We start from the raw sequence: 27,062 nt of genomic DNA on the forward strand, positions 1-27,062 counted from the left end.
AATCGTAAAATTACGAGAATAAAGTCGTAAAATTACGAGAATAAAGTCGTAATATTTTGAGAATAAAGTCGTAATATTACGAGAATAAAGTCATAATATTATATATATTATAAATATATAGATATAACTTCACAAAATGCTCATTCTTTACATGGGGAGAAGAGTTCTCATAAATTATATTCTCATAATATTACGACTTTATTCTCGTAATATTACGACTTTAATCTCATAATATAACGACTTTATTCTCATAATAGGACTTTATTCTATTACGACTTTATTCTCGTAATTTTACGACTTTATTCTCATTATATTATGACTTTATTCTCGTAATTTCCAATTTTTTTTGTCTTAGTTTGGCCCTAATACTCCGTCGTACATTTCTCATCAAATCACATTTGATTTTTTTTTTTAATAAAGTATATTTATTCATTTTCAAAGGGTCAGACAGTCAAGAATTAAACAGTATTACAGAAATATGCACCCTCTTTTAAACACCACCCAAAACATGGAACACACTCTCCACACAGACAAATCAAAGTAGAAAAGTAACAAAAAAAACATAAAATAAAAAAGTAAAAAATAAGTAAAAAAAAAATAAAAAAAATAAATAAATAAAAAAAAAAAAAATTAAAATAAGTAAAAAAAAAAAAAACGGGGGGTAAAACTTAAAGAACTAAAAGGCGCACCTACCAAAATTAGTGAACATAAATAAGATAAGTAACAAGTAAATAAGTAATAACAAAGACAGAAGGGGTAATCACATGATATCAGGGTAAGAACCTCACATTTGATTTTAAGTGTTAACATTTTAATAAGGAAAATGTGCCTAATTAATATCCTTTAACACCTTTGCTGTGATTTGCAGCTCTACATTTTTTGACAGCTCTGATGACTAGAAATATAATCCGACAATAAAAAAAGTTTAGAAATGTTTATTAGCTGCTGCTCTAACTAGTTACAGGTTAATTATTGTAGATCGTTGTCATATGAAATTAACAGTACTTCATAGCAGACACGGTGCCACTTTTCTGGTTCATACCCAACAGTTTTGTTGAGAAAAAATAAACTGATGTCAACAATACACTAAAAAAAAAGGTGGAAAGGAGAACCGTTTTGCAGCCATTTCCACTGGTACAGAACGTACCGAACCAATCCAAACAGCAACTGGAGCGCCCAGGAACCTGGATACAAAACCAAGCACCGACCACCTGACCTCCGGGTCGAGTCTCATGCAGAACTAAGATTTGTTGCAGTTCCTCGACTGGCCACTAGAGGCTCCAAAATTGAGTCAATCGCCGTCAACTCCCGTGTTAAAGTGTCCAACTTCACTGCAAAAACTCAAAGTCTTACCAGGAATATTTGTCTTATTTCTAGTTAAAATGTCTCATTTTTAGTCAAAAAAAAAAAATCTCATTACACTTAAAACAAGAGTCATTACCAGAAAAATAACTTTTTATTTAAAAATTTTCACCTGTTTCAAGTAGATTTTCACTTGAAATAAGTAGAAAAATCTGCCAGTGGAACAAGATGTTTTTGCTTGTAATGAGAAGATAAATCTTGTCCCACTGGCAGATTTTTCTACTTATTTCAAGTGAAAATCTACTTGAAACAGGTGAAAATTGTCAAATAAGTTATTTTTCTGGTAATGACTCTTGTTTTAAGTGTAATGAGATTTTTTGACTAAAAATGAGACATTTTAACAAGAAATAAGACAAATATTCCTGGTAAGATTTTGAGTTTTTGCAGTGTTTAAAGCAGAAATAAACATATTTACAGCCTGGTCGACAAAAAATATTTTCGTTTCAATCGTCGCCATGACAACTCTGAGGGAGGTGAATTTTTTCTCTTTTGGTACCACGCCAGGATAATTTATATATTTATATTTATATATAGAATTTACTTCTTTTCTTTTTATTTCGGGGTTCCAACTCCACTGCTCATCAATCTGGTTGTCTTTATAGTCTGAGTCTCGCTCTGTCACATTCCTCGTTTCCCTGATTGATTGATTGATTGATTGATTGATTGATTGATTGATTGATTGATTGATTGATTGATTACCTGTCCAGGGTATCCAGAGGCAGGTTTTTGTGTCTCCACCTGAGCTGGAAATCAAATGTGAATTCACAGGAACGAGACAAATTCTTTGGGACAACAAGGGAAACAATTAAGATATCTGGCTCAGCTATTCACCCATCAGTTCAAAACAATATCCCTCAATATTAAATCAATATATCAATATAAAATATAATACAACAATATAAAAAGATTGTTTAAACAATATTCCAAGTGGATATCTTTTGGGAGTTTACTCTTAACACGCTGACGACATTCTTACATGTGCAGCTAAAACCGCACAGATTTGACATTTCATCAGTTGGGTTCATTTTGTTTGGAATTTGTTCAGGCTGCATTTGCAAATAAGAATTTGTTCTTAAATTGCTTGCCTAGGTAAATAAAGGTTAAATAAAAAAAATTTAATACATTTAAAATGTCTTTGACAAGTGTCTCATCTCTCTCCCCCGAAAGGGATGTATGGATGTCAGAAATATGACGTGTAATGCAGAGGTGAATTTATGCAGATTAAATATTGTATTCCGCAATATTGGACTTTTTTTTACTGCCACAGTGAGTAATATTTTTTGTTACTATTTGTCTTGACTTCTTGACTTTCCGTGGCTCCGTCAGCAGTGACTCATCCCAACTATCACTGCAAACCGTCATCTGCCTCTTCAGATCAGCTGCTCTGCAGCTTCTGACCCCGACACCGAGCCCACCGCCTGATGGAGAACATTTGTGCTGCTGAACTTCCCGGTGACGCAGTTTTGATAAAACTACTTCAAATCAGACTGGAAGAGGAAAAAAATGAAGTGAAACCAACTCTTATTTTCCTTTAAAAGTTCGAACATCAGGTACAGTATATGCAGTACTCGAGTTGAAATAAAAAAGCCTGAAATAAAAACGGTCCAAATCATCCCCCTGTAAAACTTCCATCCCTCCTTTCAATCCCTTATGTCATTTCATCAATGAATGTGGTTTTATTGCTATTTCAACATTTAGAGTCATCACCAGAAAAATAACACCAGAAAAATAACTTATTTGACAATTTTCACCTGTTTCAAGTACATTTTCACTTGAAATAAGTAGAAAAATCTGCCAGTGGAACAAGATTTATCTTCTCATTACAAGCAAAAAAAAAATCTTGTTCCACTGGCAGATTTTTCTACTTATTTCAAGTAAAAATCTATTTGAAACAGCTGAAAATTGTTGTTTTTTCCAGTGATGAGTCTTGTTTTAAGTGTATTGAGATTTTTTTTTTACTAAAATGAGACATTTTAACTAGAAATAAGACAAATATTCTTGTTAAGATTTTGAGTTTTTGCAGTGATCCATGTTACTTATCCTGTGAAGGACAGAGTCATATTGATAAGTTCAGAAAAGTGTTTTTTATTGTTGTGTTTTGATGTATTTGATGTAAGCCCAGTGGATATTTAAAGCTTACAGAAGGCTGCATTTAACTGCTGCTATGTCATTCCTGCAGTATTTCTGCAGCTGTTTTGGTCAGTGCTATTATTTGTAATATATTATATTATTTATAATCAGCACAAATTATCTGTCCCCATATGATAAAATCCACCATCCCCCCTGATTTATTTTTTACAACTCAAGTACTGGGTATATGTGTCTGAACGTTACCTACCACTGCATATAAATATATTATCTGTTACATTACCATCTCATATAAAAACACATGAGAAACTTTGATCAACCAAGCATCACTCGGTTTTTTGCAGTTATCATTTTATTAAATAAACACAGACGGTGCTGTACACATACAAATCATAAAGCCATTCAAGGGAAGCATAATCACTGGAGGGACAAGATTCTAACTGTAGAATAGTGCAAGTAGTGACACTCCCACAGACGAAGCAAAAACAATCAAGATCGTTGCAAAAATAAAATAAATCCCCATTGATGACTTGCAGTTACTGCTCCTGTTGAAGAAACAAAGAAAAAAGTTCCATAAAAATCTCAACTTACATAAACAAAGACGGAGTTGTAACTTTGAGTTAAGGTAAGTAATTATCAGGTGTAGCAATACCACTTCTGACCACATGGGGGCTCTGCTGAACTCAAGAGAGAGCACCTGACAAACTGACAAAGGTGTCTTCAGTATTCACATTCTTTACTCAGGTAGAAGTATAGATACTAGAGTTTAAACATACTCCTGTAAAAGTTGAAGTATCAACTCAAGTTTTTTACTCAAGTAAAAGTATAAAAGTACTGGTTTCAAAACTACTTAAAGTATAAAAGTAAAAGTAATGTAAGGGGGAAAAAGCCATTGAAAATGAATGCATCTTAGTATAATGCAAATATATTAAAGAAGCATATATGTGTACTATTGAGCATTAACATGTGTTTCAGAGAGCAGGAGATATGATGACTAGTTGCCTATAAGTATTGTAATGGTGCAAAAAGTCAAACTTCATGTTCATGTTATCATTTATCCTAACCTTTATTGGAATGTACATCCAAGTTTAGTTGCAGGAATCTGAGGGAACGGATGTAAGAACAAAACTGGACAAGAACATCTGAAACAACCACAACCAAATTCACTCTATCCGGATGGAGCGATTTAACTGGATAGTTTTTATTTAAAGGCCGAAATTAAATAGAGTAACGAGGCTGTTTTTAAAATGTAAGGAGTAAAAAGTACAGATAATTGTGTGAAAATGTAAGGAGTAAAAGTAAAAAGTCGTCTGAAAAATAATTACTCCAGTGAAGTATAGATAGAGGAAGCAGTCTGGTATTTCTGCTATAAGGCAGTGTACATGAACGCATCACAGCTGAGCGAGCAGATTCAAGTTTCAACAGTTGAACTGAACTTTAACAAATAATAATAATAATAATAATAATAATAATAATAATAATAATAATAATAATAATAATAATAATAATAATAATAATAATAATAATAATAATAATAATAATAATAATAATACATTTTGTTGCCGTCAGTTGGACTGGAAACAGACAGTGGAATCCTTCGACAAAGTTTTTATTACCGTAACTGTGTATCAAGGTTTTTTAAAGTAGATTTATGGTTTAACGTTTCATCCATGTTATGTTATAAATAAACCTCTGTGGTACAAAAAAAAAAAAGGTAACAACAAAACCAAAAAACAAAAAAATGTACTAAACTAAACAAAATTAAAAATAAGCTCTATCCTGATAATAACAAACTTTAACTTAAGTGTGAGTGATGTGGCGACCAGAGTTATTATCGTTCACGAAAACGAACGAAATAACGAAAACTAAAATTGAAAAAACAATTTCGTTAACTGAACTAAATAAAAACGAAAATTAAAAGACAAAAACGATAACTAACTGAAACTATATTGCATTTTTAGAAAACTAACTAAAACAAACTGAAATTATAGATATAATTTCCTCCGTTTTCCTCCCTCAATATAAGCCTCTTGGTATGATTAATTTATTCCGCTCTGGCCGTTTATCTCCAACTGGCAGCTACGGCACCTGAACGCCAAAACTAAAACTAAAAATAAAACTAATAAAAATTAAACTAAAACTAAGCATTTTTGAAAATATAAAAACTAATAAAAACTAGCAAAAATAGCAAACCCACACTAAAAATGAATTAAAACTAACTGAATTGAAGGAGAAAAAGTAAAAACGAAATGAAACTAAACTAAAATGAAAAATTCTAAACTATTATAACCCTGGTGGCGACCGCAGTCACACTGGTCCCGAGATGGCTGATATTAATTAATAAATCAATTATTTTTTAAGGATTAATTAAGTAGTTTTGAATTTGAATTGATTTAATCTCCTAACTGTGCATGTAATTTTACGCCTCCATCTACTAACTAGTCAATTAAAATGCAATTTAAAATGATACATTAGTGCAACCCACCACAAATTCCTTAAAACATAAGACACTAAACCGTATGAGACTCTGGGAGAGAATCTGCTTTGATGGAGTTGTGGTGACGGAGGGAAACACTATAAATACATGTAAAGCTCTTTCTTCTACAAGGAGGAAGAGACTTCAGTTATCACAGTCGCCTGGTGCTCGCTCAGGACAGGGGACTGTTTCAAAGAAAAGCTTTGACGCAATCCCTAGCAAAGTAATAATTAAACGGGTGCCAATGCCAAAACTAAATTCTTGAAGTGCCTTGAGATGATATCTGTCATTATTTGGTGCTATGTGAATGAAGCTGATTTGAATTAAACTTAAATTGTCCCAGATGACGTTTATATCTGCAGCCCGGGTCCCATTACGGCAGGTCTTCAGCTAGATCATTCAGGGGGCCACATCTGCAAAAAGACTGCATGGAGAGGGCCACACTGCGTGCGCGCACAAAGCGCGCAGGCGGAAAGTTTGGGAGTTTTCTAAATTTATTTTGGACTCAAAGACGAAGATTTATGTATATATAATACATTTGTGCTCAGGAATGAGCAGGAGAATATCTGTCTAGTTTACTTAATAATTATGTATTCATTGTCTCCAGATTTAGTCATTGTGAATGTTAAATATAATATTCAGATAAAGAAATATTATTTTAAATGCAAGTTCATTTTGAAACCATGCATTGTGCAAACTTAATGAAGTTGATATTGACCTACTTTTAATAAAACACGACATAATGACAAAGCACCACTTTCCACAGATTTCCTTATTTGAATATTATATTAAGCATTTCAGTCCATAGTAGCCAGTTTGATGTTATAAATAAGCAACCAAAATATTAACCATAAGCTCCTTTATTTATGACACATCTGTGCATTATATCAGCAAAACAAAACAATCACATGAAATTATAGGAGGTTTAGAAGAAATGCAAAGTCCTCATTTAGAGAATCAAATGAAAAAAAATTCAGGCCAATCCCAGAAGCCTAATGATGTAAACAAGTCCTCTATAAACGGAGGTTAATAACAAATAATGTGACAAACATTATCACTGTGCAACACTGGCAAAACATCTGAAGTAGTAAAAAAAAACAGAGATTAACATGTACAAACTCTGTCCAATGAATCATTAACCAACTGAAAAGGCACCAAGGATCTTAAACTTTTATTAATTAACAAAATGCGATATGGAAACCATGTTAGTTTCGCTTGCCGGCCGGAAGTGACGTCCAATCGATCTGGCGGCCGATCGATCGGGACAGCACTACTTTCCCCCCCTTTTTTTAAATGTGACCAGGGGCCACATAAAAGCTCCTGGCAGGCCGCAAGTGGCGTGCGGGCTGCTAGTTGACTATATCTGTATTACGCTATACCACGCTCTCTTTGGCGTCCAAAGTTGGTCTCTTAGAGTGAAATCATGACTGGGAACATATTCTCCTTCACCGATTATTATTTTTTTTTAAATATAGTCAGCAAATTTAAAAGCTACCACAAAACAATAAATGTTCACGTTTTCTTTGTTACCTACTCCGCATCTATATCCTGCTCCATCAGGTCGTAGACGACGACACAAGAGGGCGTCATTGTGAAGTTTTAACAACGTTCTTGACGTCTCACCCCAGATTAAGGGCCAATCCCAATACACCCCCTACTTTCTACCACTAGCCCTCACTCACTAACACTAGCCCTAAAAATGAAGCCACAGGCGTAGGGTTCTTGTAATCTTCCCTAGGGATTGGGACACCACTTGCTACGTCACTGCGTGGTTTACGTTCGGGTACGTAAGCGACTGTGTAGTTACGTTTGCACATTCGTCACACCATATCAGGAAGCTGAGAGTTAAAACCTGTTTTAATTTCAACTGTAGCGCTGTTAATATGACACTTTATTAAGTTTTTATATTTTCTCAGACAATAAAGTAACCGTTAAGATCCCCAACCTGGAATCAGTTTATCCAAATAACGCCTGTTAAGAAATTTGATCCGATGTTTTCGGGGGATGAGAAGAGCCGCCGGCGATTTATGGTTCCACGTTAAATCGACGCAGAGCCTACGGCGTAGGGTACGCGGCGACGCGTAACTTACGCCGTAGGCTCTGCGTTTGTGTAACGCGGAACCATAAATCAGCCTTTATTCTGGCGAGATCTGAAAAAACGAAAAAAAATTTGCTACAATGTTTTCGGGGATGAGAAGAGCCGCCGGCTCGGGAGCTGATTTATGGTTCAGCGTTAAATCGATACGCGGCGACGCGCACCGTACGGCGCCGCCGCTGTACGGTGCGCGTCGCCGCGTATCCTACGCCGTAGGCTCTGCGTTGGTGTAACGCGGAACCATAAATCAGCCTTTATTCTGGCAAGATCTGAAAAGACTTTTCAATAACGAGCAAGCGAATGATTATGTACATTCACTGAGTGAATATTATGAAAGTAATATATATATTTCTCGCTAGAAATGTAATCAAAACACATTTTTATGCAGAAACTAACTCAAAATATGGATTTTATTCACTAAAAAATAAGAAATGTCCGCCATGTTTTTTTGTTTGATTCAGTCTGCAAATGATGACGTAAAGCATTCTGGGAAATTTTCTCTAGCCCTCGGTCAGTGAGTCAGGTATCTGAAATCCCTCGCTCTGTAGGGCTAGATTCATACTCACTAGCCCTCGTTATGTCCACTAGCCCTACATGCAAAGAGGAATTAGGACACCACTACCCTCACGGGAACGTGCAAAATTTAGGGGTAGGGCTGAAAAGTAGGACTAGGGGGGGATTGGGACTGGCCCTAAACACATTCAAATCGTAGCGTGTGAGATGAACTTATATAAAGAAACTAAGCCTTACGAGACTCTGGGAAGAAAATAAAACGCAGTTTGTAGGAGCATTAAGGTCTTCTCAAGACTCCACTGGAAGCATCCTCAACAAAACACATGCAGAGATTAGAATCATACTTGACTAAATAAATGCTTTGAATTGCAACGGTACTTCAGCTGGGACTGATACGGTTTCACAAGTACATAAATGCAGAGATGAACCGATATTTAGAAGTGGCAATGAAATGTCCTGTGATGTGCTGGCCCCGTGTGGTTAGAAGTGGTACTACTACTACTGCAACACAGATCTAAACACAGGGGCCACAAATGACCAGACTAACCTTTTCTCTTCTGTGCTGCATGAAATGTGACCTCAGGTCGTTTTGGCAGTTGGCGTACGCCATGCCGAGTCCAGCTCCAGCAGAGACGGAGATCGGCCAAGTATGCCCTACAGGAAAACAGAAAAGCAAACACACAAAGATAGAAAAACAGCAGAAAGATACCTGATGATGTCGCAATTAATTTGAGATTAACAATAGTCCAGAAATTACTTTTACGTTTACACACACACACGTGCATATAAAAAAAAAATATATATATATATATGTATATACACACACACACACAGGACTGTCTCAGAAAATTAGAATATTGTGATAAAGTTCTTTATTTTCTGTAATGCAATTAAAAAAACAAAAATATCATACATTCTGGATTTATTACAAATCAACTGAAATATTGCAAGCCTTTTATTATTTTAATATTGCTGATCATGGTTTACAGTTTAAGATTAAGTTTCCCAGAATATTAAAATTTTTTGAGATAGGATATTTGAGTTTTCTTAAGCTGTAAACCATGATCAGCAATATTAAAATAATAAAAGGCTTGCAATATTTCAGTTGATTTGTAATGAATCCAGAATGTATGACATTTTTGTTTTTTTAATTGCATTACAGAAAATCACAATATTCTAATTTTCTGAGACAGTCCTGTATGTATATGTATATGTATATATATAATATATATAATAGTAATATATATATATATATATATATATATATATATATATATATATATATATATAGATATAGATATAGATATAGATAGATATAGATATAGACATACACATACATATTTTTAGAGCAGCCTTTTAGTTGTAGTAAAATACAAGTGTATATGCTTGTGGGTTTCCCTAAAAAGTATTATTTAAAAGTTCAAGATACACAGATGCAAACAAATCCCTTCAGACTTCTTACTTTTGAAGAACAGGACGGAAAGCACAACTCCTAACCCGAGCCCGGTACCTGGAACACACAAAAAAACAGCAACTATTAACCTTAAAGTAAGTCATTTATACAGATTCAACCTCAGAGGATCATGTGCATTTAAACCATTTATAAATTTCAAACATTTGGCCGTAGCAAACTCCTTCCCCTTTGTTTCACTTGTCTGAGTTAATAATAGTTCATTGGATCATGACTTTTGTCACAGATTAAGTCACAACCCCTCCCAGCAGCTGTCGTTTCCAGCTAGTTTTTGCAGTTTTCCATCTCTGACAATGAAGAACATCCTATTTTCAATATATATATAAATGGTAGTGTGACCAATAAAGTTTACTTTAACGTTTTTATTTACATTTTAGTGCACATGTTCATAATAATGTGTTACAACCAGGGGTAAATATGCAATACGGTACAGGGGGGTCAAACTATGGAATACATATTCCCATTAAGAAAAAAAAAACTTCTCTGTACAAGGTTTTAAAGGTTTTGTAAATGGAACTGCTCTGGCATAAGTAATGGATGTACCGACACATTTTATCGTCTTGTGTAATCTCATGAAATTATTTTTTGTTTGTGTTCATTTGGTTTGTTATTTAGTCGTTTATTTTTTATTTGTTTCTTAATTATTAAATTGTACTCTTTATCGTTATTCATAAATCCGATCATTTTTCTTTTGTGTAAATTCTTTGTAATTTTCATTTATTTCTATCATCTATAGATTTGTAATTGCTCATTTGTATATTTTGTTTTTATAAGTATTATATTAAATTGTATGTTAATAGGTGGAGGCGCCTGATAAGCTCTTTGAGTTTTCGCCTCTTCCTGCACTTTAATTTGTAAAGTTGTTACTTTTATTTGTGTAATTTTTAACTGTGCAAATAAATAAATCTAAATCTAAAATCTAAATAATAATAATAAGCAGGGGGGCAACAAAATGATCCCTACTGCCGACATCTACGTTCAAACCATCAGATGTGTGTATTACAAAAGTATAGATAGGTGTATGTATATATATATAGGGCTGTCTCAGAAAATTAGAATACTGTGATAAAGTTCTTTATTTTCTGTAATGCAATTAAAAAAACTAAAATGTCATACATTCTGGATTCATTACAAATCAACTGAAATATTGCAAGCCTTTTATTATTTTAATATTGCTGATTATGGCTTACAGTTTAAGATTAAGATTCCCAGAATATTCTAATTAATTTTTTGAGATAGGATATTTGAGTTTTCTTAAACTGTAAACCATGATCAGCAATATTAAAATAATAATGCAATATTTCAGTTGATTTGTAATGAATCCAGAATGTATGACATTTTTGTTTTTGTAATTGCATTACAGAAAATCACAATATTCACATTTTCTGAGACAGTCCTGTATGTATATGTATATGTATATGTATATATATATATATATATATATATATATATATATATATATATATATATATATATATATTTATTAATAATAATAATAATAATAATAATAATACTGTTATTTAGTGTGAGTACAGTGTGTGAATATTTATAAATACAGGTTAAATGATCAGTGAATGGGGGTAGGACTAAATAAGTTTACACTTCTTCCTACTCCTTTTTTGGCACATGTAAATCAAGATAACTAGTTTTAAAGGATTAAATTCTTTGTTTTGTTGTTTTGTTTTCTTAAACTTCTTGTTTTTTTTTACATGTACAAAAATAAAATAAATCAAATCAAACAGACACTGAATTTTAATTATATCTGAGCCTAATTTTGCACAGTTTCATTGATAAGTCTGATCAATATCCATGATATTCGTCCTTTAAGAGCCCTTTGCGGCTAACTAGTTAGCCTCGCCCAGTCAATGACACCATGCAAACTCAACCTTCCTGCGTCCTAAACGTATATAGGATATAACAGGGATTAAAGCCGAGGACACGGGCAGGTTTACCCAGTTTAATGGCCCCGTCTGCCAGGCAGCGGTCCCACTTCTTCCCCAGTTCCTGCTCAGACATGACGGTCAGTTTTAGCTGCTGCTGCTCCAAGTGTCAAAGGAGCTCCGGCGCTGCGTTCACGGACCGCAGTAATGCGCACTTACTTTTCACAATTCACATTTTCACATTCACGATTTCTATTTTACCCACATTCCTACCCTCCCCATAATTGCAAAGGGGAAAGAAAAAAAATAAAATAAAAAATCATACATTAAGAGAAACAAAATTAAATAAATATATATAAAAAAATAAAACATAAAAAAAATTAAAAAAATAATGGCAGCAACAGCGATATCAAACTATATATCTATACATACAATCTCAGAAAATTAGAATATTGTGATAAAGTTCTTTATTTTCTGTAATGCAATTAAAAAAAATGCCATACATTCTGGATTCATTACAAATCAACTGAAATATTGCAAGCCTTTTATTTTAATATTGCTCGTTATGGTTTACAGATTAAGATTAAGATTCCCAGAATATTCTTTTTTTTTTTTAGATATAAAATAAATCCCCATTGATGACTTGCAGTTACTGCTCCTGTTGAAGAAACAAAGAAAAAAGTTCCATAAAAATCTCAATTTACATAAACAAAGACGGAGTTGTAACTTTGAGTTAAAGATAAGTAATCATTAGGTGTAGCAATACCACTTCTGACCACATGGGGGCTCTGCTGAACTCAAGAGAGAGAACCTGACAAACTGAACTAAAGTTTCCAAGAACTTGAGGTGAACATTGTTGAAAACTCAAATATCCTATCTCAAAAAAATTGAATATTCTGGGAATCTTAATCTTAAACTGTAAACCATAATCAGCAATATTAAAATAATAAAAGGCTTGCAATATTTCAGTTGATTTGTAATGAATCCAGAATGTATGACATTTTTGCATTACAGAAAATAAAGGACTTTATCACAATATTCTAATGTTCAGTCCTGTACATACAAACATACATATATAAGGCACAAGTTCGAAAATAGAGATACTACTCATTGGTCCCCCTTGGAAAAGTTCTCCAGTTTTGAAAATAATGGAGACCAAAATTCTTGAAAGAAACGACCACGGTTGTATTTTTCCAAAGTTTATTTTTCCAATGGTAAAAAAACTGAAATTTGATCCAAAAAAAACTTGGAGTTGGAGGGGAATCATCTTTCCAAAGTAAAAGTATGCATTTATTAGCGAAGTATGTGATCATTATTAATATGCTGCTTTTTTCCGGTCTAACTGAAGATCCAGTGTATCATTTAATAAATACAAATTGGAGCTTAACTCAAAATTAATTTCTAAAACTGATTGTGTGAAGGAATGAATTGATTTCCAGAAACGTATTAAAAGATCACATTCCCAAAACATATACAAATGTTCCATCGGTTCTTTTACATCTTGGACATTTTGAAGAGATATCCTTTGAAATTTTGTGCATTTTAATTGGAGTTAAATACAGTTTGTGAATAAATTTAAAATTAGCCTCCTTAATTTTATTACTAGTAAATGGAAAATGTATTTTTTCACATGTATTTAACCAAGTATTTTCTTCAAAGACCATCCCCAACTCCTTCTCCCATATCTTCATTAAATTTTGGCGCGATTACTTTTTGATTGAAATCTTTTTTTCGAGCATAAAAGAACTATTACACAAAACATAAAAAAAAAGAATATAAATAAACAGTCATTAAACAAAATCAAAGGGAAATAAACATTCATGCCCGAAAAGGAGTAGGAAAGTAAAAAAACCTACCCCTTTCTTTTATTTCAACTTTGCTTGAAAATAAAAATAAGAAAAAAAAATATATAAAAGCAAGCTTTACTTTATCAAAAAAAATTATACCTGTTATTACCTTATAAAAATAGTACAGCACTTCATTGCAATATTATACCTCAGCATTATAAATATAAATATACTTGAGCATTATAAATATAATACCTGAGCTTTTTAAATAAATTATATACCGGAGCAATTATAAATAATATACATATACAACATAATATATATATATATATATATATATATATATATATATATATATATATATATATATATATATATATATATATATGTATATATATATATATATATATATATATATATATATATATATATATATATATATATATATATATATATATATATATATATATATATATATATATATATATCATTATTATATATACAATTTTATATACATATATGTACATTATGCTGAATTCCCACCACACAATCACTACCTCATGTCTCCTCTTCCCTGTATTTGCCAAAAAATGTTCTTTGTATTTGCTTTTGAACCTTAGATGGTTGGACATTGTTTCAGCTCTTTACTCAGACTGTTCCATAGCCTCACTCCACTGTTTGAAATGCAAAATATTTTGCTTTTAGTTCTACATGACTGTAATTTAAAATGAATTGGTTCCCTTAAGTCATATCTCCCCTGTCTTTCCTGAAACATTTGCTGTTTAGGCTACTTAGGTTGACTGTAGGAATATATAGCAAATTTAATAAGACATCTCTACGTTTCTACGATAATAAAATCGAATTAATAGTTTTCTAAACACATTCATCTCTTTTTCTTGCAATATTTGTGAAAACTTTGACAGATGTGACGGTTTCTTATTTCTTTGAATGCAGCACGGAGCTACTTAGTGCAAACCTCGCGATGCGAGTAATTACAACGGTGTAATGTCGCCACCTGGTGGTTGGAAATGGTAGAGAATCAGCTTTATTGGGCCAAGTCAGGTCAAACAAGACAGGGAATTTGACCCCGGTTGTTTCGCTACTGTACAGTAAATGTGCCAGAATTTTCTCCAACTAATGCAGAAAAAAAGACAGAGGTGATCTTTTTTGGCCCTAAAAATGAAAGGGAACAGATCAGCGCTCACCTTGGCTCCGTGTCATTGACAGATACAAATCAAGCCAGAAATCTTGGCTTAATTATTGACTCAGACCTGAACTTCTGCCTATTACCACCTGAAAAACATTGCTAGAATTAAGAGGTTTGTCAAGAGTCATCAGGTCCAAAACCAACAAAAAAAACAGCTTTTTCCCAAAGCCATGCTGCCCTTAATCTCACTGTACCCGTGTTTAATGACAATAAAACTATTGTCTATCACTATTTTTAAATTTTCTTCTACTGAAATACGTTTTTTTTTGTTTTTGTTTTTGTATTTGCCTCATTTAGTATGGACTTATTTATCTTTAGTTGTACTTGGATTTATCTTTAAACTAGCTGTTTTTGGTTGTTATTTGTTATTTGTTTTTTAGGAAAATTTATTTAATTTTTTTCATTGTTTTCTGCTTATTATTATCTTTAGTTTTTCTTTTTAGTTGTTTTTTGTACTTGTTATCTACTTTGTTTTATTCTGTTTAACTAACATTTTATATTGTACTGTAAAAGTTTTATAGAAATGTATATTTGTACTGTTGGACCCGAGGAAGAATAGTTGCTGCTGAGGCAGCAACTAATGGGGATCTGAAATAAATAAATAAATAAATAAATAAATAAATAAAAAGTATTTTATTCTATTCAAAACAAGACATGGAAAAACTTAATTTTCAGTAGGTTGGATTATTGCAATGGCATCTTTACAGGCCTTAACAAGAAATCACTCGGGCAGCTGCAGCTGATCCAGAACGCTGCCGCCAGAGTCCTTACAAACACCAGGAAACTGGACCACATTACACCAGGAAACTGGACCATATTACACCAGGAAACTGGACCATATTATACCAGGAAACTGGACCATATTACACCAGGAAACTGGACCATATTACACCAGGAAACTGGACCATATTACACCAGGAAACTGGACCATATTACACCAGGAAACTGGACCATATTACACCAGGAAACTGGACCACATTACACCAGGAAACTGGACCATATTACACCGGTCATGAAATCACTACACTGGCTTCCAGTGAGTCAAAGGATAGAGTTTAAAATCTTCCTGCTGGTCTACAAAGACCTGAATGGTCTTGGACCAAAATACATGGTTGATCTGTTAGTTCCTATGAAGCTCCCAGACCCCTTAGGTCTTCTGGATCTGGGGCCGGATTCACCAATATGTTCTTAAGAAGGATCTTAAGAAATGTCTTAAGATCTAAAATTAAGAAGTTCATAAGAAAGTTCTTAAGTGCAATTCCTCAATATTTTCTTAAGAACTGCCTTAAGAACTGTCCTTTCTTACGAATTTCTTATTTTTCCTACTAAAGAACTTCTTAAAATATGTCATTGCATTGCACGCGCCAACAAACAACACATATATATATAAATATATTATACAGGTAGTTTGGTCTTAACCGTCAGTCAGTCACTAAACATGGAGAAGGAGAAAAAGAGATGCAGGAACTTTTCAAGGTTATGGTGGATGAGATTAATGTGCGAAAAAAAATACTATTGGGGAAAATTAATAATAATTAACTACCATGCTAACTAACGCGCTAAACAGTTAACAGGCTCTTTGTGTAATTAATTACAAAGTATATCCTCAAACTATGACCTACTAGTCTAAAATTGTCTAAAATGTGTTGAAAAAGGTGATATTAGAGGCTTATTGTTATTATTATTATTACCTTTTCACAGAAGAAATTTTAAGACAGGTCAAGGTTGTCTTAAAGTTAAGAAAAAAGTCAAGAACAAATTTGAGAACTTTTATTTCAAGAATACCATTTATATTTAAGTTTTTTTCATGAGAAGAAACTTAAGAAAATACTTAAGAACTTTTTTGGAGAATATGACTTCTTCTCTTTTTTCTTCTTAAGACTGAAAAAAATGATACTTAAGAAGATTTTTTTTCTTAAGAATGTTTTGTGAATCCGGCCCCTGGTTTGTTGTGGTTCCAGAACCAGAAACAAGCAAGGTTTCTGCAGCGTTCAGTTATTCTGCTCCTCACCGTGGAACAAACTTCCTGTAGACCTGAGGTCTGACCAACTGTAGATCCTTTAAATCAGGATAAAAACATTACTGTTTACTAGGAATGGGCGATATTTTACCGTTCACAATAAACCGTCAAAAAAATTCCCCACGGTAAGAATTTGTATCTCACGGTAAAAACTATAAATTCCTTGATGCCGTTTTTGTGTAAAACTGATTTATGGTTCTGTGTTAAATCCACGCAGAAGGATGGAAGGAAGGAAATGAGCCTGAAAGAAAGAAAGAAAGAAATTCCCGTTGATACGTTTTTGTGTAACAAACATGGCGGATCTGAGAGCGAGATAGATTTATAGTTAAAAAGGTGGAGTTGAATTGGTATTTTTTTTATCGTCATTTTTATCGTTATCGGGATAAATGCCAGAAATTATCGTGATACATTTTTTAGTCCATACCGCCCATCCCTACTGTTTACTCAAGTGTACTCTTTTTCCTGAAGTCAAGAACGGGGGAAAAAAAAAAGGTGCTCACTTTACAAAAAATGTATTTATACTGCGAAGTTTATTGACTGAATTCTATTTGACACAAATCAGTACAATGTCATGGACTCATTACATTTACCTTAACACTGATTTCCTGAGATGACGACATACAGTGCACACATTTCAGTTGCACACAAAAGGTAGCATATTTCAAAATGACCAACAAACAGAGAAGTACCATCACTTTGATACGCATTAACTCTGCACGCCTTATCTTAAAACTCCAAGTACAAAACAGGTGTTTCACACAGTCATTGATTGTATCACTCATGAAAATGGTGTTGCACATCACAACTGACAAATGTGTCGATCACAAAAGGTTTCAATTGTCGCTCCTCAGCAGGCAGATTTCTGTGAAACAGCCGGAAATTGTTTTCTTGGCAGAAACAAAAAACCCACAGAGAATACCAGTTGGCTTTTTAATAGTAGGAGTGAATTTATTGTGAATATATATATGTATATATATATATATATATATGAGTGTGAATGGCTAAAGGGAACCCAAGAGGTAGAAACTGTGTCCTCAAAGAGTAAAGGTGTCTTTGGCCAAAAAAACAAACCAAACAAAAAAAACAGACCTCTGTCTTTCATTCAAGTACTTGAGTGTGTATGAAATACATCAGTGCCAATGATAACAGCGTTTCAAACTCTGGATTTAACTGCAGAGATTATACAATTACTGTCCACGGTGACACTTAGAATATAAGAGACTTTCACTAAAAAAATAAGCTGTGTGACTGCATTTCATGTCATGTTCATTTAAAAAGAAAAGATGTGACCAACAACGAAGACGACATCGACCCTGTCTCCTGGTCCTGAAACACTTTGTTTTTTTCCCCTCCCGGTCCGAACACAGTTCATACTGGAGCTGCTCTGATCAGGTGCCGATCAGGTGCCGATCAGGTGCCGATCAGGTGCCGATCAGGTGCCGATCATGTCCTGATCATGTCCTGATCAGGAGCCGATCAGGTGCTGGACGCTGGTGAAGAAGGCTGGTCACATGAATCTGCTGCCGCATGGTCGGGTTCTTCTCTCACCACCTTCACGGATCCTCTGCTGATAACCACCAGGTCTCGGAGCTCTTTGTTCTCAATCTGAAGGAGGCAGGATGAATAAATATTGCTTCATTCAAAACCGAGTCCGATAACACCACCCACGACTCTTTATGTCAAACCATTCAAAAGTTATGGCAGAAAGTAGGAACTATCACATATCGACCAATCAGATGAAGGGGGGGCGCACTTTTTGGCATCTAGCGTCGCCATGGTAACGCTTTTGACTGAGAAAAGTAATGTGCATCGTCGCAGGATGGAGACGCACATTTTGATGTATAACACACCTGGGTGCACGTTACGGTTTGGGCCGTATTAACGGCCGAAGAAGTGGCACAAATTGCGCCAAAATGACACGATTAATTCAAAATGTACGACTTCCTGTTGGGTTTGGGCCATGGCGCCAAGAGACTTTTCTTTAAGTTGTCCCATGATACAGGTGTGTACTGATTTTCGTGCATGTACGTCAAACCGTATCGTGGGGCTTGAGGCACGAAGTTTTCTAGGGGGCGCTGTTGAGCCATTAGGCCACGCCCATTAATGCAAACCATTAAATATCACATTTATCACCAGGCCTGGCTTGGTGCAAAATTTGGTGACTTTTGGGGCACGTTTAGGGGGAAAACAGGCCCTAATTTCGTCGGAAGAAAAACAACGAGAACAAGAACGAGGATAACATCTCCTACAGATACAATACGGCCTTCGCACTGTAAGTGCTCGGGCCCTAATAAATAAATACTGATCAAACCATGAAAAGCTCAATTGCAAGATTTTAAATTGAGATAATTTTTACGCTTCTTAGAAATAAATCATAAATAGTGCGATTGTGCCATTCTTCAGGAAGCTCTCTGGACTGAAACAGATTTAGGCCTGTGTTGAAAAAATCGATTTTCCGATTCTAAATCGATTCTCATATTAATTCCTAAATATCGATTCTTATGTCTAAAGATCGATTTTTTTATTTTTTTTTTCATTTTTTTCATCATTTTCACCAGGTGAACTTTAATCCCAGTAGTCGGACACACAGTTTGTCATGACACTTCTAAAAAATGCCAGGTGCTTCATGGCAATATGTGTGCGTGGTGACAGAATAAATTAGATAAGCTAAAATGATTTGTTTACTGCATGAACTGTTGCAATTTCTTTCTTTTTTGCACTTTAAATATTGAAAGGCCTGTTTGAGTTATTTATTTCTTTATTTCACAATAATTATTGTGCAATTATTATTTCACTAGTTATTTTACAGTCATATAATTCAGGCAACAGCTCAAAAAACATTTTAAATAACACTAAGCCAAATCAATATCGAATCGGATCGAATCATGATAATCAATTCTGAATATTAAGAATCGGAATCGAATCTTGACATTTAAATTGATCCCCAGCCCTAAACAGATTGTTAAGCCGGTCCTGGTTCTGCTCTCCTCACCTCGAGCTGAGCGAGCCTCTCTCGGACAGAGCAGTAGCGCTGATCGTCCACCTGCACGGCTCTTCTCATCACCTGGCCCATCTCACAGATCCGCTCCACCTGGTTCTGCACCTCCTGGAGGAAAGTTTTACAAAACCTCGTTAGTTTAGGAACTACTCATGTCTGAGCTAGGGTTGGGCGGTATGGACTAAAAAATTGATCACGATTTCTGGCATTTTTCCCGATAACGATAAAAATGACGATAAAAAAAAAATACCAATTCAACTCCACCTTTGTAACTATAAATCTATCACCACATTCAGTCTTTGGAGCCAAATCACTGATCTAAAAGATACTAAATACTAAACTACACCAATTAAATTGAATAAATAAAAACCAATTAAATGAGTTACACCTGTTACTGCAAAACTGGAATGACTCAGATCCTCCATGTTTGTTACACAAACACGTATCAACGGGAATTTATCCTTCTTTCTTTCTTTCAGGCAAATTCCTTCCTTCCTTCCTTCCTTCCTTCCTTCCTTCCTTCCTTCCTTCCTTCCTTCCTTCCTTCCTTCCTTCCTTCCTTCCTTCCTTCCTTCCTTCCTTCCTTCCTTCCTTCCTTCCTTCCTTCCTTCCTTCCTTCCTTCCTTCCTTCCTTCCTTCCTTCCTTCCTTCCTTCCTTCCTTCCTTCCTTCCTTCCTTCACGTTGTGCGTGGATTTAACACAGAACCATAAATCAGTTTTACACAAAAACGTCATCAACGGGAATTTATCATTTTTACCGCAACATGACAAATTCTTACCGTGGGGAATTTTTTTTGCGGTAAATCGTGAACGGTAAAATATCACCCATTCCTAGTCTGAGCATCTTAAGGAAACTGCAGATAGCGCCGGCGTACCTTGGCGTGGTTTTCGTGCAGGCTGAGCACCGGTTTGGTGTCCAGCTCCTTCTTGGCCATCATCAGCTGGAGCATCTGTTTGCGATACCGACCCATGATCAGCTCCAGCGCGTACTGATGCTCCTCCAGAGACAGCCACAGCTCTGCAGAGAAGGTCAACAAGAAGCTTAGCTTGGACACAAAACATCCACCTGGCAAGCACCACAAGTGTGGAAGACGACATTTACCTTTATTCTCTTGTTGCAGTTCCTTGATTTGAGTGTTTTCTTGCGTCAGGAGGACGTGAGGCTTGTACTTGGTTAACTCCTGAACCTCAGACCTGTCGTCCGTGTGCTGAGAGACAGCAGTGAAGAAGAAGAGGGGGGAAGTGCATTACATTGTTTTGAAATGATTAGTTAAGTCTGAGCTCAAGAAGGTGGTTATTAACTTTTATTTAACCAAGAAAACTCTTAAGATTGATATTCTTTTTTTTCCCCCCAACAGTGTCCTGGATAAGACAGGCAGCAAATAAGAGCATTAGAGTTTAAAAAAAACAAACAATATATACATGAAATGCATGCATAAACACCACAAGATAACAACAAATAAAGATTTAAACCTGCCACTTATTTTAGCAAGTGTATACTTAGGAAGTGAGAAAATCAAGTGGGGGACAACTTGGGGGAAAAGGAAGTGGTTTAGGGAGTAAAACACAGTAAAATTGCAGCTCTACAAAAGGTAGAAAACCATTAGGGAGCATTTTTTGGAAAAGCAGCAGAAATTGTCAGAACACCGGTCCTGAGACCTCCAGTCCAGGTGTGTTTCAAGTGTGTTTCAGGTGTGTTACAGGTGTGTTACAAGTCTGTTACAGGTGTGTTACAGGTGTGTTACAGGTGTGTTTCAGGTGTGTTTCAGGTGTGTTACAGGTGTGTTACAGGTGTGTTACAGGTGTGTTTCAGGTGTGTTTCAGGTGTGTTACAGGTGTGTTTCAGGTGTGTTACAAGTCTGTTACAGGTGTGTTACAGGTGTGTTACAGGTGTGTTTCAGGTGTGTTTCAGGTGTGTTACAGGTGTGTTACAGGTGTGTTTCAGGTGTGTTTCAGGTGTGTTACAGGTGTGTTAGAGGTGTGTTTCAGGTGTGTTAGAGGTGTGTTTCAGGTGTGTTTCAGCTGTGTCTCAGGTGTGTTTCAGGTCTGTTTCAGGTGTTATTTCAGGTCTGTCTCAGGTGTGTCTCAGGTGTGTTTCAGCTGTGTCTCAGGTCTGTTACAGCTGTGTTTCAGGTCTGTTTCAGGTGTGTTTCAGGTACGTTACAGCTGTGTTTCAGCTGTGTTACAGCTGTGTTACAGGTCTGTTTCAGCTGTGTCTCAAGTGTGTTACAGCTGTGTTACAGCTGTGTTTCAGGTGTATCTCAGGTGTGTTTCAGGTGTGTTTCAGGTGTGTTTCAGGTGTGTTTCAGGTGTGTTTCAGGTCTGTTTCAGGTGTGTTTCAGGACTGTTCCAGGTGTATCTCAGGTGTGTTTCAGGTGTGTTTCAGGTGTGTTACAGGTCTGTTTCAGGTGTGTTTCAGGTGAGTTTCAGCTGTGTCTCAGGTGTGTCTCAGGTGTGTTACAGGTGTGTTTCAGGTGTGTTTCAGGTCTGTTTCAGGTGTGTTTCAGGTGAGTTTCAGCTGTGTCTCAGGTGTGTCTCAGGTGTGTTTCAGCTGTGTTTCAGGTGAGTTTCAGCTGTGTTTCAGGTGTGTTTCAGGTGAGTTTCAGCTGTGTTTCAGGTGTGTTTCAGGTGTGTTACAGGTGTGTTTCAGGTGTGTTTCAGGTCTGTTTCAGCTGTGTTTCAGGTGTGTTAGAGGCGTGTTTCAGGTGTGTTTCAGGTCTGTTTCAGCTGTGTTTCAGGTGTGTTAGAGGCGTGTTTCAGGTGTGTTTCAGGTCTGTTTCAGCTGTGTTTCAGGTGTGTTACAGGTGTGTTTCAGGTGTGTTTCAGGTGAGTTTCAGCTGTGTTTCAGCTGTGTTTCAGGTGAGTTTCAGCTGTGTTTCAGGTGTGTTTCAGGTGAGTTTCAGCTGTGTTTCAGGTGTGTTTCAGGTGTGTTACAGGTGTGTTTCAGGTGTGTTTCAGGTCTGTTTCAGCTGTGTTTCAGGTGTGTTACAGGTCTGTTTCAGCTGTGTTTCAGCTGTGTTTCAGGTGTGTTTCAGCTGTGTTTCAGCTGTGTTTCAGGTGTGTTTCAGGTGTTATTTCAGGTCTGTCTCAGGTGTGTTTCAGGTCTGTTTCAGGTCTGTCTCAGGTGTGTCTCAGGTCTGTTTCAGGTGTGTTTCAGGTGTGTTACAGCTGTGTTTCAGGTGTGTCTCAGGTGTGTTACAGCTGTGTTTCAGGTGTGTCTCAGGTGTGTCTCAGCTGTGTTTCAGGTGTGTTTCAGCTGTGTTACAGGTGTGTTTCAGGTCTGTTTCAGGTCTGTTTCAGGTCTGTTTCAGGTCTGTTTCAAGTGTGTTACAGCTGTGTTTCAGGTGTTTCTCAGGTGTGTTTCAGGTGTGTTTCAGGTCTGTTTCAGGACTGTTCCAGGTGTATCTCAGGTCTGTTTCAGGACTGTTCCAGGTGTATCTCAGGTGTGTTTCAGGTGTGTTTCAGGTGTGTCTCAGGTGTGTCTCAGGTCTGTTACAGCTGTGTTTCAGGTGTGTTTCAGGTCTGTTTCAGCTGTGTTTCAGGTGTGTTTCAGGTCTGTTTCAGGTGTTATTTCAGGTCTGTTTCAGGTGTGTCTCAGGTGTGTTTCAGGTGTGTTTCAGGTGTGTCTCAGCTGTGTTTCAGGTGTGTTTCAGGTGTGTTACAGGTGTGTCTCAGCTGTGTTTCAGGTGTGTTTCAGCTGTGTCTCAGGTGTGTTTGAGGTCTGTTTCAGGTGTGTTTCAGGTCTGTTTCAGGTCTGTTTCAGGTCTGTTTCAGCTGTGTTTCAGGTGTGTTTCAGGTGTGTTTCAGGTGTGTTTCAGGTCTGTTTCAGATCTGTTACAGCTGTGTCTCAGGTGTGTTTGAGGTCTGTTTCAGCTGTGTTTCAGGTGTGTTTCAGGTCTGTTTCAGGTCTGTTTCAAGTCTGTTTCAGGTGTGTTTCAGGTGTGTTTCAGCTGTGTTTCAGGTGTGTTACAGCTGTGTTTCAGGTGTTTCTCAGGTGTGTTTCAGGACTGTTCCAGGTGTATCTCAGGTGTGTTTCAGGTGTGTTTCAGGTGTGTCTCAGGTGTGTCTCAGGTCTGTTACAGGTGTGTTTCAGGTCTGTTACAGGTGTGTTTCAGGTGTGTTTCAGGTGAGTTTCAGCTGTGTTTCAGGTGTGTCTCAGGTGTGTTACAGCTGTGTTTCAGGTGTGTTTCCGGTCTGTTTCAGGTGTTATTTCAGGTCTGTCTCAGGTGTGTTTCAGGTCTGTTTCAGGTGTGTCTCAGGTGTGTTTCAGGTCTGTTTCAGGTGTGTCTCAGGTGTGTTACAGCTGTGTTTCAGGTGTGTCTCAGGTGTGTTACAGCTGTGTTTCAGGTGTGTTTCAGGTCTGTTTCAAGTCTGTTTCAGGTGTGTTACAGCTGTGTTACAGCTGTGTTACAGCTGTGTTTCAGGTGTTTCTCAGGTGTTTCTCAGGTGTTTCTCAGCTGTGTCTCAGGTGTGTCTCAGCTGTGTCTCAGGTCTGTTCCAGGTGATTATCTCAGGTCTGTTCCAGGTCTGTTCCAGGTGATTATCTCAGGTGTGTTTCAGGTCTGTCTCAGGTGTTATTTCTCACCTTGTCCGGCGGGCCCTCGCCCACCTCCCTCATTTCCTGCACCCTGCGGCTCAGGGCCCCGGACTGCTCGATCAGGCCCTCGGCCGCCGTGTCGTGGTCCTTCAGCCTCTCCAGGAGGGTGCGAGCGTCGCCCAGCACCTTCTCCATGGTGACGGCCATGGCGGCTCTGCTGCAGGTAAACCAGCCAGGTGGACAAAACCCGCCAAACTGGGCGTCCTGTCCGGGATAAAACCCGCCCGGGCGGCAAAAAACCCCTTTAAAATAAGTTTCCACGCTACTACTTGATCTTGGTAGTAGTTTGTCCGGACAGAAGACAAGACTAACACAAAACCTCCTTTTGTTGTCAACGCTTCCCCGGGAGGTCACGTGACACCGTCACTTCCGCGTCTTCTTCCGCCTCTTCTCTTGTGGTGCATTTGGGTGCCGATGGAAACTCGGAAATCCTATATGTCGTAAAAAGTTGGATTCTTTATCAGAATCAGAATCCGCTTTATTGGCCAAGAAATATCTAAGCTTCTACGATAATAAAATGTAGTTTATACTTTCTAAACATATTCATTTGTTTTTCTCGCAATATTTGCGAAAACCATTGACAGATTGGATGGTTTCTTAATTCTTTGAATGCAGCAGGGAGCTACAACCTCGCGACGCGAGTAATTACAACGGTGTTTTAAAAACGAAATAAAAAGTTATATAACATCTATTAAGGTACTTTCAAAAGAAAATCAGCCTATAAATGATTTATGTGAAACCATGTTAGAGTCTCTTGCTCTTTAAGATACAATCTTGCTACGCTTATACACTTTTGTTGAAATTTCAACCCCTGTGATTATTTTATTTTGTGATTATTTTAATTTATTTTCTTTTTATTTGATTTTAGAAGTTTATCTTGGAAAAAATGTATAGTTACATATTCGCTTGTGTGTTGTGAACTTATGTTTCAGTTGCAATGTTTCCTCAAAGGAATTTTGTAATTTTGAAATGTTGAATAAAAAAAAAAAAAAAAAAAAAAGAGTAATTACAACGGTGTAATGTCGCCACCTTGTGGTGGGAAATGGTAGAGACCAAATACAAGAATCAGAATCAGGTTTATTTGGCCAAGTCAGGTCAAACAAGACAGGGAATTTGACTCCGGTTATTTCACTCACGGTACAGTAATATACAAATGACAGTACAAAATACTGATTAGAGTTAATTAGGACATAAGATAAGATAAGATAAGATAAAGATAAGATAAAGATAAGATAAAACCTTTAATAGTCCCACAGAGGGGAAATTTGCAGTTTACAGCAGCAAAGGGGATAGTGCAAAAAAACAAGAGGCATCAATAGAAAAGTAATAACACAGTAATAATAATAACACACTAGAAACAGTAAACTGGTATATACAATAATAATAATAATAAGAAAAATAAATAATAAGAAATACTAGTATATAAAAAGATAACAGACGGATATATACAGATGGATATTTACATAATTGCACGTTGCAGTGAATGAAAGATATTGCACATTATTTCCCTTTATGTACATTTATTGTCCGGTAGTATGTGGTCTACTGTGAGCAGTGCTGGTTGTAAGCAGCTGTTTTTGAAAACATTAATTAGAAAACATTGATTTGAAATTAGTTTATCTTTGACGACCACCAGGGGTGACATTCTCTCCCTCTCTCTCTCTCTCTTTCTCACACACACACACACACACACACACACACACACACACACACACACACACACACACACACACACACACACACACACACACACACACACACACACACACACACACACACACACACACACACTCCTCAAAAGTCATGTGGCTTACTGCAGGGGGGAGTATCAGCTCTGAGTTTAACTGAGGAATTCAGAGTCCATGGTGATGTGGACGGAGCAGCAGAGGAGACCAGGTTAGTGTTTTTCAGAGGTGTCAAAAGTATTCACATTTATTACTCAGGTAGAAGTATAGATACTAGAGTTTAAAAATACTCCTGTAGAAGTTGAAGTATCAACTCAAGTTTTTTACTCAAGTAAAAGTATAAAAGTACTGGTTTCAAAACTACTTAAAGTATAAAAGTAAAAGTAATGTAAGGGGGAAAAAAGCCATTAAGGACAAAATCAATTGAAAATGAATGCATCTTAGTATAATGCAAATATATTAAAGAAGCATATATGTGTACTATTGAGCATTAACATGTGTTTCAGAGAGCAGGAGATATGATGACTAGTTGCCTATAAGTATTGTAATGGAGCAACAAGTCAAACTTCATGTTCATGTTATCATTTATCCTAACCTTTATTGGAATGTACATCCAAGTTTAGTTGCAGGAATCTGAGGGAACGGATGTAAGAACAAAACTGGACAAGAACATCTGAAACAACCACAACCAAATTCACTCTATCCGGATGGAGCAATTTAACTGGATAGTTTTTATTTAAAGGCCGAAATGAAATAGAGTAACAAGGCTGTTTTTAAAATGTAAGGAGTAAAAAGTACAGATAATTGTGTGAAAATGTAAGGAGTAAAAGTAAAAAGTCGTCTGAAAAATAATTACTCCAGTGAAGTATAAATAACCAAAATT

At 36.2% G+C, this 27,062-nt stretch overlaps 2 protein-coding genes across 2 annotated transcripts; both read right to left on the reverse strand.

Annotated features, from left to right (window-relative positions):
• Window positions 1-3,757: 3,757 nt before the first annotated feature.
• On the reverse strand, window positions 3,758-12,084 carry micos10 (mitochondrial contact site and cristae organizing system subunit 10). The gene is made up of 4 exons (XM_061735088.1): window positions 11,958-12,084; window positions 9,997-10,044; window positions 9,082-9,188; window positions 3,758-3,995 (listed from the first exon to the last, which is right to left on the reverse strand). The coding sequence occupies exons 1-4, from the start codon at window positions 12,019-12,021 to the stop codon at window positions 3,987-3,989; spliced, it is 228 nt and encodes a 75-aa protein (XP_061591072.1). The 5' UTR covers window positions 12,022-12,084; the 3' UTR covers window positions 3,758-3,986.
• A 5,326-nt stretch (window positions 12,085-17,410) lies between these two features.
• sike1 (suppressor of IKBKE 1) lies at window positions 17,411-24,854 on the reverse strand. The gene is made up of 5 exons (XM_061735089.1): window positions 24,483-24,854; window positions 21,000-21,105; window positions 20,773-20,915; window positions 19,892-20,005; window positions 17,411-18,504 (listed from the first exon to the last, which is right to left on the reverse strand). The coding sequence occupies exons 1-5, from the start codon at window positions 24,639-24,641 to the stop codon at window positions 18,376-18,378; spliced, it is 651 nt and encodes a 216-aa protein (XP_061591073.1). The 5' UTR covers window positions 24,642-24,854; the 3' UTR covers window positions 17,411-18,375.
• Between the last annotated feature and the right edge of the window lie 2,208 nt (window positions 24,855-27,062).

Source organism: Cololabis saira, chromosome 12 (assembly GCF_033807715.1).
Source record: "Cololabis saira isolate AMF1-May2022 chromosome 12, fColSai1.1, whole genome shotgun sequence".
Classification (NCBI taxonomy): Eukaryota; Metazoa; Chordata; class Actinopteri; order Beloniformes; family Belonidae; genus Cololabis; species Cololabis saira.

Coding starts and splice junctions, on each gene's coding strand:
- sike1 (XM_061735089.1), bottom strand. CDS start 24,641: ATGGCCGTCACCATGGAGAAGGTGCTGGGCGACGCTCGCACCCTCCTG. Junction 21,106..24,482: donor GCGAGGGCCCGCCGGACAAG/GTGAGAAATAAC, acceptor GCTGTCTCTCAG/CACACGGACGACAGGTCTGA. Junction 18,505..19,891: donor AGAGGCTCGCTCAGCTCGAG/GTGAGGAGAGCA, acceptor TGCCTCCTTCAG/ATTGAGAACAAAGAGCTCCG.
- micos10 (XM_061735088.1), bottom strand. CDS start 12,021: ATGTCTGAGCAGGAACTGGGGAAGAAGTGGGACCGCTGCCTGGCAGAC. Junction 10,045..11,957: donor AGACGGGGCCATTAAACTGG/GTAAACCTGCCC, acceptor TGTGTGTTCCAG/GTACCGGGCTCGGGTTAGGA. Junction 9,189..9,996: donor TTCCGTCCTGTTCTTCAAAA/GTAAGAAGTCTG, acceptor GTTTTCCTGTAG/GGCATACTTGGCCGATCTCC.